The sequence below is a fragment of the Anopheles coustani genome, chromosome X (genome assembly GCF_943734705.1).
Source record: "Anopheles coustani chromosome X, idAnoCousDA_361_x.2, whole genome shotgun sequence".
Classification (NCBI taxonomy): Eukaryota; Metazoa; Arthropoda; class Insecta; order Diptera; family Culicidae; genus Anopheles; species Anopheles coustani.
In genome coordinates this window covers 12320912-12333721 of record NC_071290.1, presented here as the reverse complement: position 1 = coordinate 12333721, position 12810 = coordinate 12320912, and the positions used below count along the sequence as shown (strand labels likewise).

At 44.3% G+C, this 12810-nt stretch overlaps 1 protein-coding gene across 5 annotated transcripts; it reads right to left on the bottom strand.

Moving 5' to 3' along the window:
* Window positions 1-1805: 1805 nt before the first annotated feature.
* Window positions 1806-11801, bottom strand: LOC131268839 (uncharacterized). 5 transcript variants are annotated; one of them, XM_058271121.1, is made up of 9 exons: window positions 11614-11732; window positions 11453-11555; window positions 9527-10113; window positions 9243-9437; window positions 9062-9165; window positions 8423-8845; window positions 5067-5684; window positions 3612-4104; window positions 1806-2671 (listed from the first exon to the last, which is right to left on the bottom strand). In XM_058271121.1, exons 3-9 carry the CDS (start codon window positions 9986-9988, stop codon window positions 2078-2080), a joined length of 2889 nt encoding a protein of 962 aa, XP_058127104.1. In that variant the 5' UTR covers window positions 9989-10113; window positions 11453-11555; window positions 11614-11732; the 3' UTR covers window positions 1806-2077. The 5 variants fall into 5 exon arrangements, with proteins under 5 accessions (XP_058127104.1, XP_058127103.1, XP_058127105.1 ...); XM_058271120.1 differs by lacking the exon at window positions 11453-11555 and having other exon boundaries at window positions 11663-11801; XM_058271122.1 differs by lacking the exon at window positions 11453-11555 and having other exon boundaries at window positions 11614-11747.
* Window positions 11802-12810: the final 1009 nt, after the last annotated feature.

Below are 12810 nucleotides of genomic sequence, written 5' to 3'. Positions count from 1 at the left end.
TATTCCAAATTTGTTACATAGTTATGCCCTCTATTTTCGTCAAAATTTCGTATCTGCGTTATTATCTGGCGCATTTGGAGCAATTCAAAACAGATGTAAGAAAGATAAACAATCCAATCGCTTAGATGACTCGGCCTTATAGGTAGCACAAATAATTGAACGAGTAAGGGTTGTAAGCTAAACGTATCGAAGTAAAACAAGCAAACCAATGGGTAATGTTTTCGAGTGGAAGCAGTAAGCAAACAAAAATAATCTTAAGCAAGATAGAACTCGTCCACGCGCCGAGGGCGAACGAATGTGGGTCGTTCGAGGAAAGGGGATTGGGCGCATCGTGGCTTAACTTTATTATACGACCAGGGAGGGCTGGCCAGGGTTTATGTAGCGAATCAGCAATATTTTTTACGTGGCAAGAAGGTATTATTATGTATAGTGACAATTTTCCTAGCACTAAAGAAGGAGCTCCCTTGACACGGGAGAAGATATTTTATGGGCCTTAGCGAACGAAGTCATCCTGTTCTTAATTTTAACACATTTTTGTCGTTTACTGTTTTTCGTTTACAGTTTTGGTGTTTTACTTTAGGTCGACCCCTGGTTGTGGGTTGTGGCGGATGAGCATTACTGACACTGACCTCGCTGCCATCGTAAAATGGTGGGAAACAAAGTCATATGATGAAGGGTCGTTCTGGTCCTGTGTGGGATGCAGGACTTAGCTGTTAAGCAAGGGAAGAATAACAGAACAAAAACGAAAAGCAACGTCTTCCAGTTGTCAAGAAGGAAAAAAAGGCGTGAAACAATAAAAAAAAACCCGAGGGTTGCATGTGATCAAATGAGAGCCCATCCGTAGTGAAAAATAATTGTGAAACCATACACCAACAGCCTGTAACATCACTTACATACCATTTGCGGTTAAAGTTGGCGAAGCGTGGTTACTAAACGATGTACAATTAGCAAATCCCTTTACGGGGGCGAATGACAAATGGGAACAGAACACTTAAAAGAGAGAAAGAGAGAGAACGGAGTGGGAAGGAGGCGATGAAACCATAGCAGTTAAGGTAGTGTTACTTAGGCGAAAGGACAGAAGGAAAGGAAGGCTAGCTAGAAATGAAGAAACGAAACGCTGTACCTCGTTAGTTTTGGTTTTTCCGTACTTTCTTTTTTTTGCATATGTTAAACTCCACTTTATCAAATCTTCACGAGAAACTACTTAATTTTGGGGGGGATTATTTGGAGCGTTTCGTTTACTCTCCCCCCTCCCCTACGTACTCCACGTGGCAATCAAAACACTAATTATTATGCAATAACGAACAAATCGCACCCCGATCAAATCGTTACGGAAGAGTGAGCACAGTGAGTGAGAGGAAGTGGGTGAAAATGTATGTACAGCGTATGTAGTGGTCAATATCTGGCCACTTGGTTCGGTTTGCAGCGTCCGCGCTTTATTCCTGTAACGATCCTCAATTGGTTGCTTTCTCCTATTTTTAGAGTTTTACCTAATTCCTCTTGTTACGGCGTTATATTGTTTTGGCGACGACGATGATGATTATAATAATTTCTTTACCTTCACTCTCCACACTTTCCATGATGGTGGTCGGTATGACACGATGATTATTCGCACCACAATACCTACACTCTTATTATTTTATTGCGATCCGCGAACCCTCTGTTTATGTACATAGTAGACAATTTAAATTGAATAAAAAAGAATTTCACACACACACACAACAACAACAGCAACAACAACGACCTGTCAAGCCATAGTTTAGTACCAAAGTGGGTGAAAGAAAAATTGCGCTTTAGTTGGTTGCAGTTGTTTTAAAAATTTGGTTCTGTAGTTGTTTATTGAACTTCGTCTTAAAATCATGGACTAATACGAATGTCGCGGTTTTGGTTGAAACGATTTCAAACGATTGCTTCGACGACTAAAATCAAATGTACATAAAGCTCTTATAAGCTAAGTGCTCTGCAAGGCTTAGTCTTAAGTTTTTTTCCCCATTGCCCAACCCTCGGTTATCCGGTGGCCGTTTCGCCTTCGTTCTGGTACGGTACGTAAAGCCTTTGGTTTTTGTTGGTGGTCAGGTCACTTGGTTTTCGTCTCGATGAGGAGACGCGCGCGGAGCTGATCGGTGGCGGTGCCATGGGTCCTGCCATTCGCCGTCGAGAGGAAGCTGTCGAGCGAGAGCGATTTGCGCGACTGGCGCGTACCTTGGCTGCGGTTGAACGCTTCTGAGCTGGCCGCCTCCGCTTCCGGCGCGTCCGCTGGTCCGCTGCTGCGCTGCTCGTACTCGAAGGTGCCGGAGGAGGATGGGGAGCGGGTGGAGGAGGGGCTTCCACGGTCGTACAGGCTCTTGATGCGCTTCTTGATCGAGCGCCGGTGACTGTCGAGCCGCCGGCCGAACCCTTCCAGCGTCGACGGTGACCGGCCGCCCGGTTCGCCACCATCGCTCTCGGACGCCGATTGGTTGGCGGTTCGCGCTTGGTCAACCGCCGCCGCCGCCTTGCCAGCGAAAACCCTTCGCAGTGCCAGCCGGTGCCGCGAGCCTTGCAGGTGCATCCGCTTCAGCTGCTTCCACAGACTGTTTCCGCCGGCCGGGGGCCCGGATGAGGACGAAGCAGGCAGCGAGGTGGAGGAACCGGACGTGTCCGACGACATGATCCGCTCCGGCACTTGAATCTGCAACGGAAACACACGGTCAGTTGAGTTATAAGTCGTGTCTGAAAGTTACTCTATTGTAACTCAGCTAATGCAATCGGTTCAAATCCCAAAAAACAATACATTTTTATAGCTTATGAAAAACTATTAACCCTATCATGATATAAACGATCTTCGAAACGCCAATTTACAATTAAAAACTTCGCTTCCACAAATTCTACTTCTGGTTCGTGAGATTATTTTTTAGTGGTTTCATGTTGCCGTTCTTTAATTTCATTTTGTTTGTTTTCGCATCGATTATTATTGATGTTGTTAGTATATAATTAAGATTTGTGTTCATCTTTGCTTGCTTTTATCTTTGTATCTTTGAAAAAAATTAGTTGAATCAGTTCAAACCCAACTTTTATTAATTAGGCTGGACACAGGAAGGGGGTATTCCTGGTTTTGCCCGTTGCAAGCTGATATACACTTTGAAGGAATTTTCCAGGGTCCAGGGTTTTTCCCTGGATAATAATTTTACCCAAAATAAAAAAGAGATTAAATTGCAACATACCATTACCGAACGGAATATGTGAGATTCGGAACACTTAATTGAATTCTGGCACGTTATAACAAGAATTATAGATCTCACAATGTCAAAATCAATGCTCAAAAATTATTTTAAATCCAATTATCGTTAATATTTGCCTTTAATTTAACTTTTTCAAACAAACCTAGGAAAAAGATATTTTCCAGTTTTTCGCTTGGTCTACTTGTTTAGCGACAAAACAATAAATACATTCATTCATACAAGAATAGTTTGCAAAGAGAGATTCCAAATGTTTGTTTTGACGTAATTGGCGGTGGTTGAAATAATTCTATCGTTTCTTAAATACTTTCCGTAACTTTCTGTAAAGTGTGTTCATTTAGGTACAAGATTGGTTTGCATTAAAACAAATAGGAAACGGGCCACCGTTCTTACCGGTTCATAGATGTGGTCGTCCCCGTAAAGCAGGACACTGTTGTTTTCCGGACGCCGAGCGTCTCGCTCGTCCTCCTCGAGCCGGTCGAGGAAGTCGTTCACGTCCTCGTAGTCGTTGTTGTTGTTGCTGTAGCACCGCTTGGCGGCCGGTCGGTGGCCGCTCCCGGTGGCCGTCGGAATCTGTGGCAGCGAGACGGACACGAACGGCGATCGGGTCGTGTCCACCGTGCCCGTGTGCGTCTCGTCCGGCCCTTGCAGCGTTTGTCGCGCAGCCCGGCGCGTACGCTTCGCGCATATGTCCACCACGGCGTAGATTGGCTCGCTGGCGGTTTCCCGCAGCTCGGCCCGGGGCTTCCGGTAGTCGCGAACGTCGGCGTAAACCGCGCCCGACTCTCCAGCGGGTGTGGCGTACGGATTTTCGCCGGAAGTATCCGCCCCAACCGGTAGCTCCACGGGCTGGCTCAGAGCCACCGAGGGGAGCGCACTGCATGAACTGCAACGAAAAGTAAAAGTAAATTCATTACATAAGCATTGACATTTTGACCAAGTTAGAAAACATGATCCACGAACAAACATTAAAACATGGAAACCCAAGAAGCGAGCATTCAAGTGAAGTTCCTAGAGAACAAAACAAATTAATTACAAACTCCAAAGCATCACACGTTATTGAATTTATCTCTGTTAAAATTTGTTTTAGTGAAAAAAAACTGTAGACATCGACAACACCATTCCTGAACTCCACGTTTTCAACTAGCAAATACAGTTAAGTAATGTTCGAACTTTCCGCACGTTTTAAGAACATCGTGGCATCTAACCGCAGCTTGAGAACACTAAAGTTATGTTTTGCATCTTATTGCTATCACCAAACTTGTTGTTTTCACTTCTGTTGATATTGGAACGTGAAGTTAATTTCCAACAACACTGTACAGTTTAATGAAACAATTTACAAGCAAACAAATTATTGCAACACTGTAATTGTTTCGTGTAATTAGCGATGAGTAGATTCTACACGAACTAAACCGTTCTTTGTGCAATTGGGTTTTATGTTACAATGTTCTCAAAGAATGTTTTTTTCTATTTATATTGTAACATGTAAGAATTTATTTACATTAGAGCAAAGGTTTGCCTGGAAAAACCAACTAAATTATATTATGAATCTTTCGGCTAGTGGAGATTCGTATCTTTAGTTATAGATGAAGCTAAAAATGTTTATGAATGTGCATTAATTAACTCGATTACTCAAGTGTTCGTATTGAAGGTAGTGTTTTGATATTTGTCGAAGCTTCACTAATGTTTCCAGTTGACTGATTCTCTTGACAAAAACAGTTGAATGCAATATGGTTAAATTCAAATTATGTAAATCAGGAAACAAGTCGAACTTTTTGAAAAGCAAACTGTACAAAAAGGTTGGTACTCTCACTCTCGTTTTCCTCAGGAAAATTTTGGATAGCGTACCTTGTGAATAGCTTTCTGGTAGCGGTGTCTCGGTGATTTTCCTCGTCACTCGAGACGGGGTGAATCGTTGTAACGTTCGAGTGTTGCTGCGCGCCGCCGACCGACTCCAGCGCCGCCGGCGTCCCGGGCGCCGTTCGTTCGCCAAACATGCTGTTGATGCGGCACACGTCCACCGACTGATGCGTTTTTCTCCAGACGTCCGGATGCAGCCGGAAAATCTTCTGCTGCGTGCCAGCACTCTCACTCTCCTCCTCTTCCTCCTCCTCCCCATCATCCTCTTCCTCCTGTTCCTCTTCATCCGTAACCTCTTCACCATCTTCCGGCGTCGCATCCACCTCAGCCAGCGCTTCCCGCTGCGGCTCATCTTGCTCTACTTTCGCCTCCGTCCCGTCGTTGCAACATTCATCAGCTTCGATAGCTGCACTGCTCCTCGCCAGAACACTGCCGCCTCCCTCCCGCTGTTCCTGCCTCTGCTTTTCCGACTGGCGCTCCCGCAGCCACCACTTCCATCGGTCACCATCTTCCGCGCCCTCGTTGCACGGTACCTTTCCATGGCGTCCATCAGTCCCACACGCTTGCCGTTCTTCCTCCTGCCTCCCCTCACCGCTGCAGCTAATTCTGAAACGAAAAGCAGTGGGTGAAAATAGAATCACTCCAATTTTCCTCCCTCTTCCGTCATCCAGGAGAAACTCGGAACTCCGTAGTTAATCGACAACTTCGACCACTGATGGGGTTTCCTTTTTTTTCATTTACCGAGCGAAATAACAATAGGAACATGGATTTTAACAATATTTTCCAAACGTCCATAGTGTGCTATTTCCAATTTAAAATGTTATTACAATCAGTTTCACAACTTGTTGATGCATTTAATTCGTATTACTGTGGCTGAGTAATATTTAAACCACACAATTCATAAAAACATCCATCGGTAAACTTTTGAAAAACGTTCGATAATATTCCAATAAAAACTAACAGTAAATCAATTTTTCAAAAATTAGATGAAAATATTATCAAAGCACGTGGTGGAACTGTCATCCGGAAGTAGAGTAGGAAAAAGGCGAAATCATTATTAAAAAATCCCAGCACCAACCTTGTGATTTCATCCTCCCCCTCTTCCTTTCCCTGACATTAATATTTTGACTGTGTGCATTTGTTATTGTTGGCGAGTGAACACCAAACCGACAGTAAGGAGAAAACCATCTGGAGGAAAATTCTCAACAAAAAAAGAAATCCTCCCGAAAAGCAACTGCATTCGACGTTGCATCGCCGCTGTGGAAATTATTCATAGGAAGTTCGAGTGAGAGTTACCCTGTTTATGTATATTTGCTTTTTCCTTCGGGGGGTTTTTCTCGCCCTTTTCGCTTTTAAGTACGGTTTTTATCTTCCAAACCAGACCTGATGTCTGATGCAGTTTGTTCCAGACGTCGTTTTCCTCTTCGTCGGGTGGAGAGTTGAAAAAAAATTGTTGTAACGATTCCTGTTCCATTTTTAAATCGATTGGAATTAAATGGAAGGCTTCAAAGTAGGTTTTAGCTTCCACCCCTATCCTGTTTTTTTCCTTGACCTTTGTACTCTTCCGTTGTAGTTGAGATTTACCATACCCGTTACCATGTGGAGTGGCAGTGGATGTTTGAGAAAAAAAAGATAACCTTACTGGATGCGAAGAAGGCTCATCGTTCGAACGTGCTGCACGCGAGTAGGCGCGAGAGGATTTGTTGTTTTCATGTTAAGTAAGACATTACCTGCGCAACATCGTTGTTGGCAAGAAGCACTGCGTTGAATCGTAACGCTTGTGTGTGTGGTTGCATCCAAGGTCGTGGAGCAAAATTCCGACCGCGTGTGCTAAAGAATGTGTCATCTTTGACTATAAAGTCTCTCTGGCTTCTTGGTTGCGGTTTTTCCAAGTCGCATATTTTACGCCAAGGAAAATTTTCACAAAGGCTACACAACCGTTTCTCGAAGTGTTTGGAGCGTGTCCATAGGTGGGGGGGGCTTTTGTGTACATGGCTTAATCGAGATCCGGGACGGGATAGTCATCAGCCAGATGTACACCATCCATAACCCCTAGCCCGATTACACAATCTCAAGAGCCTGCTCCACCATTAGCGTGTGGCGTATGTCGTGTCACGGTCTGCTTGCTGTCGATTTTCCTGTTTTCCACTCTTTTCTACGTGCTCCACGTAGAGTCCTAGACCTCTAGGCCTTCTTCCTCTCTCTCGGTCTCTCTCTTCATCGCTGCCTTTGCTACCCGTTCGGTAACCTTTTCTATTAAAAAGAAAAACCAAAACGGGGTGCAAACATGTGAAGTGACAAAAAAGGTTGCTGTGGCCCTTCTCACAGTGGGCTATCTAGAGGAGTTTTAAATTGGAATAAGATTGTTGAAATCACTTTAATGGTCTCTTTAAGGATATTCTTCAAAAAACAGACTCAAACTGTCCACTTGTAATCTGGTGATGAAATCTTAATTTCGAATAATATACTATGTCCTAATTAGCTGTGTACCTAATATTGGCATTCGAAAAGGATAAACAATTTTAAAAGGCCATATTTTCGTAAATAATTATTTAAATAAGAGCAATGAATTTGACTTTTTGCTTGTATTTTACATTACACGAAATATCTACTTTACGAAATACGTCTACTCTTCAACGTCTCACCCATCCCCTACCCCATCAGGCGCGAAAGACATGCTGGAGCATGTGATGATGTACATTTTGATTGCCACACAATCTTGAATCCTACCCGGCCGACAGAAGGGATTTCAAAACGATGGATTCGAAATGAACAAAACGATATGATAAAACTGTATCGTTAAACTTGGGTGTAGTTGAAGGTTTTGATTGCGAGTGTCCTTCTTGCTTCTCTTACGAGTTTAATGTGCCTAACCTTTCCTCGCACGCGACTGAGCAAAGCAGCGCACAAACAAATAAACAACGCACAGGAACGTGCACTCTCCCCCTCGTCACACATGTGATCACAACATCAACAACATCACCTTTTCGTGCCACTTCCAGCGTAAGCAATCAAATACCCCTCCCCCGGTAGCTGCATTGGCGATGTGTTCTATTTTCAAAAGTGCATTGGCCTTTAGTTTTTCCCGATTCGACTTCGGAAAGTGGATGGAACAAGCGGCCTGGATAAAGGCCACCCTATGTCTCCCCCTGAGAACGCTTGCTGTTTGTTAAAAGCAGACGTTCGGATAAACAGCTTCCGTGCGACTGGCGAAGATCGCTCGTGTTCCGAAAATATATCTTTGATAACGAGAAGTAGTATCCTTGTAAATGTAACCCTCATCTAGGTCACACACTAGCAAAGCAATATGGTTAGAACATTTTTTTTCGATTTTTTTTACGTACCCTGTTGCATTCCTGCTATTCTTCGATGGCACAGTTTCTTGTGCCTCCTGTAAGTTCGCTTGCGTTTCGAACGCAATAATCTTACTCTTCACACTGGTTTCTCCAGTATTACTACTTCTGTCACTACTAACGGTGGTATCATCTTCAGCGGCTGATTTCGATAGCGCCTCGATATTATTATTGAGCGCATCTTCGCTTCGCCTTCGCATCTCGGGCGGTGTCTCACGTCCTCTCGTCTGCTGCTGCTGCGGCGGCCGGACGCTGCTGGTGAAGCTTCGCGGGGGTTTCGGTGGCGCAATGGCGCCTATGGCTGAACTAACATCGCTGCGCTGCCGCTGGACGGTCCTGTCGAATAGTTTACCGCGGGGCGGTAGTGCAATTGATGCCAGCGGCAATGTAGAGCGCTGGAAAATGTTCTGCGGACTGCAACGAGGAAGGATAACAAAGGGTGATACATTTTCAGTTATCCGGTACATAAATGGTCCCACTCTATTTTTCCCAAAAGGATAGGTTGGAATATTGATTTGCCAAAGGATGTAAAGAGAATCCTGCAGAGATTTCTTTGCGTTGGTAGTGGACTAGGAATAATGCTTGGTCGAACTGAAGGAAAACAAGATAGGTTCACTGTTTCGTGCTTACCCATACCTGAACGACCTATCCATGTTCACGCCACCATTGATCGCATTCAGACTATCAAGCAGGGCCATAATCCACTCGGAGCAACTACCTTGATCATCGCATCGCTATACGGGATGGTCACAGAAAGAAAAAGATGCACCATTACCATTCCGCAACACAGCTGGTAGGTTACGCTACTCACGAATGTGTACATCACTTTCGAGTTCGTTTCGATCGTGAACCGCGGCCCCGTGGTGGGAATGACCCTCGTTCCCGGCACTAGGTTGATGATATCCTTGAACGGGGCAAGCTTCTTCTCGTAATCGTCCCGTGAGGAGTAGGAAAGCAACAGCTGATTCTGCAGGATGAAGAACAGCTTGCGCCAACCGCCCATTTTCTGCAGCATCCAAAAAAAAAGCGCCATAAAGGAAAGTGGGTGACACATTAGCGGATGGTTCGCGGGATACTTCGACGGTTGTCGCTTACATTTCGCTTCTTCTTCAAATATCCGCTCATTTTTATCACGCCGCTCGTCGACTTTGTCGTCGCCGTCATCGGCGAGGACGATGGTGAGGCTAGGGACGGTGTCGAGGCCGAGGTAGCTGGCGATAATGCTCCCTCCGGGCGATGGCGTGGCGGTGACTCACTCTGCGTTTCCGGCCGTTTTTCGGGTGAACCGTCGTCGTCGCTGCATGGCGGGTAATCGAACGAAAAGGCACTGACCGGGGTGGGTGGAGGACGAGGCTTCGGGGTTATCTTCCTGTTGCTGGCCCCGATGGTGCGCATCGTGCGGGACGCCGGATGTTCCGACGGGTTTGCCGCACGCAGTAGCGCCTCGAACGTGGCAAACGTGGACGAGGGGTCGGATGAAGAGGCTGATGATGTCGAAGTTGCTGGTGGTGGTGGTGGTGGTGCTGCTGCTGCCTTGGTCGACATGAATTTCTTCATTTTGAAAACTATCTCGCCTGGCTGCGAGGTTCGATAAACTCCGTGAACGAGCTCCCAGCTGCGTTTACGTTTCTGTTATATATTTTTTTTCCTCTTTTATTATATTGCACACGAACACTTTAGCACTAAAATGACGAAAAAACATCAAATATAACCAAACGGCTTACACACGCTTCTCGGGTGATTTTCTAATCGAAAACAAGTTGTTTCGTAGTTGCTAGCGATAGAGTAAATCAAACGTAAAACATATGTTGTTTAGATGCAATGGTTTCTTGAAATTCAAACTAGCCTCTGGAGAAAAAAATAGTCATTGAAACTTATGAGCTACAAATGCATTGGTGGTGGCAGTGAACATCACACAAATGCAATGAAAAAATGGCGTTAATCGAGCATCGATCACGGTTGATCGACACGTGATTAAGAGCGTTCCGCTCGCAAAAAAAAGGTAGAAAACAAAATGGCCCCACAGTGGACGTAATCGGGACAAAAAGGCACACTTGCTGGCAGGCAGCGGCACGCCATTAAGCAGATGAGCGTCACAGTCCACACAGAGCCGTGCACATTAGCCTAGCACACCGAAGCTGGCGGGTGCGCCATTTCGGTACGCTTACGCCGGGCGCCGTCAAGCCGAAAGCGCCGAAATAATTGGCTTCGCGCCTCGTTGCCACGCCACGGCACACGCCGGAATTAGGTTTTCTGATGGTTTATGCAATGGGCCCAAAGGAGACAACCAGTGGGGATAGTCGATTGACTGTGGCTCGGGTGGCACGCAAACGAAGGTATATTTGATTTTTCGAATTAAAATTGTTAATAAAAAACGTAGCGGAAATAAATAAATGGAAATTGAATAAATAAAGTTTAAGATGCTTGACATCTTTGTCCGAGTCGACTGAACTAAAACATACTTTGCTCATACAAACAAGCTTTCGGGGCTACAGTGCTATGTGTTATTTGTATTCCAACTAGTAATTCTACACAGAGAAAAATCTGGAACAAATGTTGATTGCACAGCAAACGGCGACGTATTACGACGAATCGATGTAAAAGTTGTCCGATTATGGCACGGATCGCGGTACGGTGCCAAATAACGGTGGAGCGCTAAATTTCACTTTTAAAATTCCTCCGGCATCCTCGAGCATTCGATTTTCCTTCTTTTACCCAAAGCATCGCATTTGCTTGGTCATTTTTTATTCCTCTCCTCGCTGCCAATCAATTTCACTCGCCGCCGCGATGATGTTCGGGGCACGTTGTTTTCACTTTTTATTGCCTTTTGCCTCGTTGTATTTTGCGTAGTCAGCTTTACGTAAAATCACAAAACCGGGTGGGGGGAGCAAAAATGTCAATAGGCATATTTGATCGAACGGCCGATCAAAGGGTGACCGGCTAGTTAATTGGGCTTTTTGGCTTTCCTCTTGCACGTACGTTTGGTTTTTTCCTCCATTTTGTGTGTTTTTTCTAACATACCTTAACTTTCATTTTATACGAATGTTGTTCGGCGAGGCTTTCATTTTTTTCTGAAATATTTGATCCATAACGACTGAAGCCGTGCATGAAGTTGCACTATGCGCTAGAATGGTATTTGTATTGATCATGGCGACGCAAGGTGAACGAAGCAAGCCACTGACCTCTTCTAATGCACTGGTCTAATGCACAGCTAACCAATAAAAATCATACCTCTGGAGTATGGTTATCCTTGACAACCGACGACAAAGTACGAACAACACACATATACACACTGTTCACATCGGACAAATTAAACGCATCACATCGCCCGCAAAACTGTTAACCACCGACCGCTACACTCCACCATTGACTGACTACTAGCCAGCGCTACTAGCCGCGTTGAAGATCGGTGTTATCCAATACTAGGCATCTCGCATTACACCTACACATGTTGATATTCGTTCTAAAATCCTTTTGTGACGAATACATATTTGGTGTAAAGTTTATAAATGGATTCCTTTCAACGAACCTTTACTGCCTTTAACACTAGAACTACCGGACTAGTTGATTCGACTTGTTTCAAAAGTATGAGTTTAAACATAACTAAATGAAACACGAATGTAGTATCTTTTTGTTCAAACAATATCTGATCTTTTGTAAGAAGTGGTAGTGTACAATCAATCCTTAAGAATTTATTAAGCCAATCTAATTTATTCATAGATTAAATAGAATATCTGACCATTAATGATAACATCAAATGCTGAAAAAATTGATTTTGACTCCAAAAATATATCTAAATCTAAATAAACGTTGAACGTATACTAGCTTATGAAAAATACTCGCTAAACAAACACCAGTCATTTTGACACGCGTTAGAATCTCGGTAGTTCTAATGTTGAAATACTGCCTCAAATTGGGGTAGTGTATCGTGAACTGAAGGTACTTTACAGGTGTTTTGTGATTCAATTGTGTTTGGTCGGTTTAACAAAGCTTTTGACCATAATATTTTAGGATAATTTCAAGGGAAGTGCATTCCAGCCAGCGTAACATACTTGCGACATTCATCCAGCGTAACATACATTCGAAATTCAACATCACACTACAGTAGGAGAAACGGATGAATCAGTAGATCGATAAACGAGTGCGATAGAGCTGGTATTTTTTTTTTTTTTTTTTAATTAGTTTATAGAGGCTTTGACCGTTTATAATGCTGGTATGGCCGGGCAAGAGCGTCAACTACAGGGTCCTGCCGAGCAGCGGGACATTTTGCAGCAGTATTACAGAATGCTTATTAGTATTACAGAATAGTTAGCCGCCGGATGATCTGATCCGCTTCGGATTGACATTTTTTGGACGGCTGGAGGAGAAACGTAAAGAGC

Bases quoted from the DNA above. Each gene is read 5' to 3' on its own strand.
- LOC131268839 (XM_058271120.1), bottom strand. From the start codon at position 9,988: ATGAAGAAATTCATGTCGACCAAGGCAGCAGCAGCACCACCACCACCA. The intron at 9,166-9,242 runs GTGAGTAGCGTA...CATCCCGTATAG, and splicing joins CGAAAGTGATGTACACATTC to CGATGCGATGATCAAGGTAG. The intron at 4,105-5,066 runs GTACGCTATCCA...TTTTCGTTGCAG, and splicing joins ACCAGAAAGCTATTCACAAG to TTCATGCAGTGCGCTCCCCT.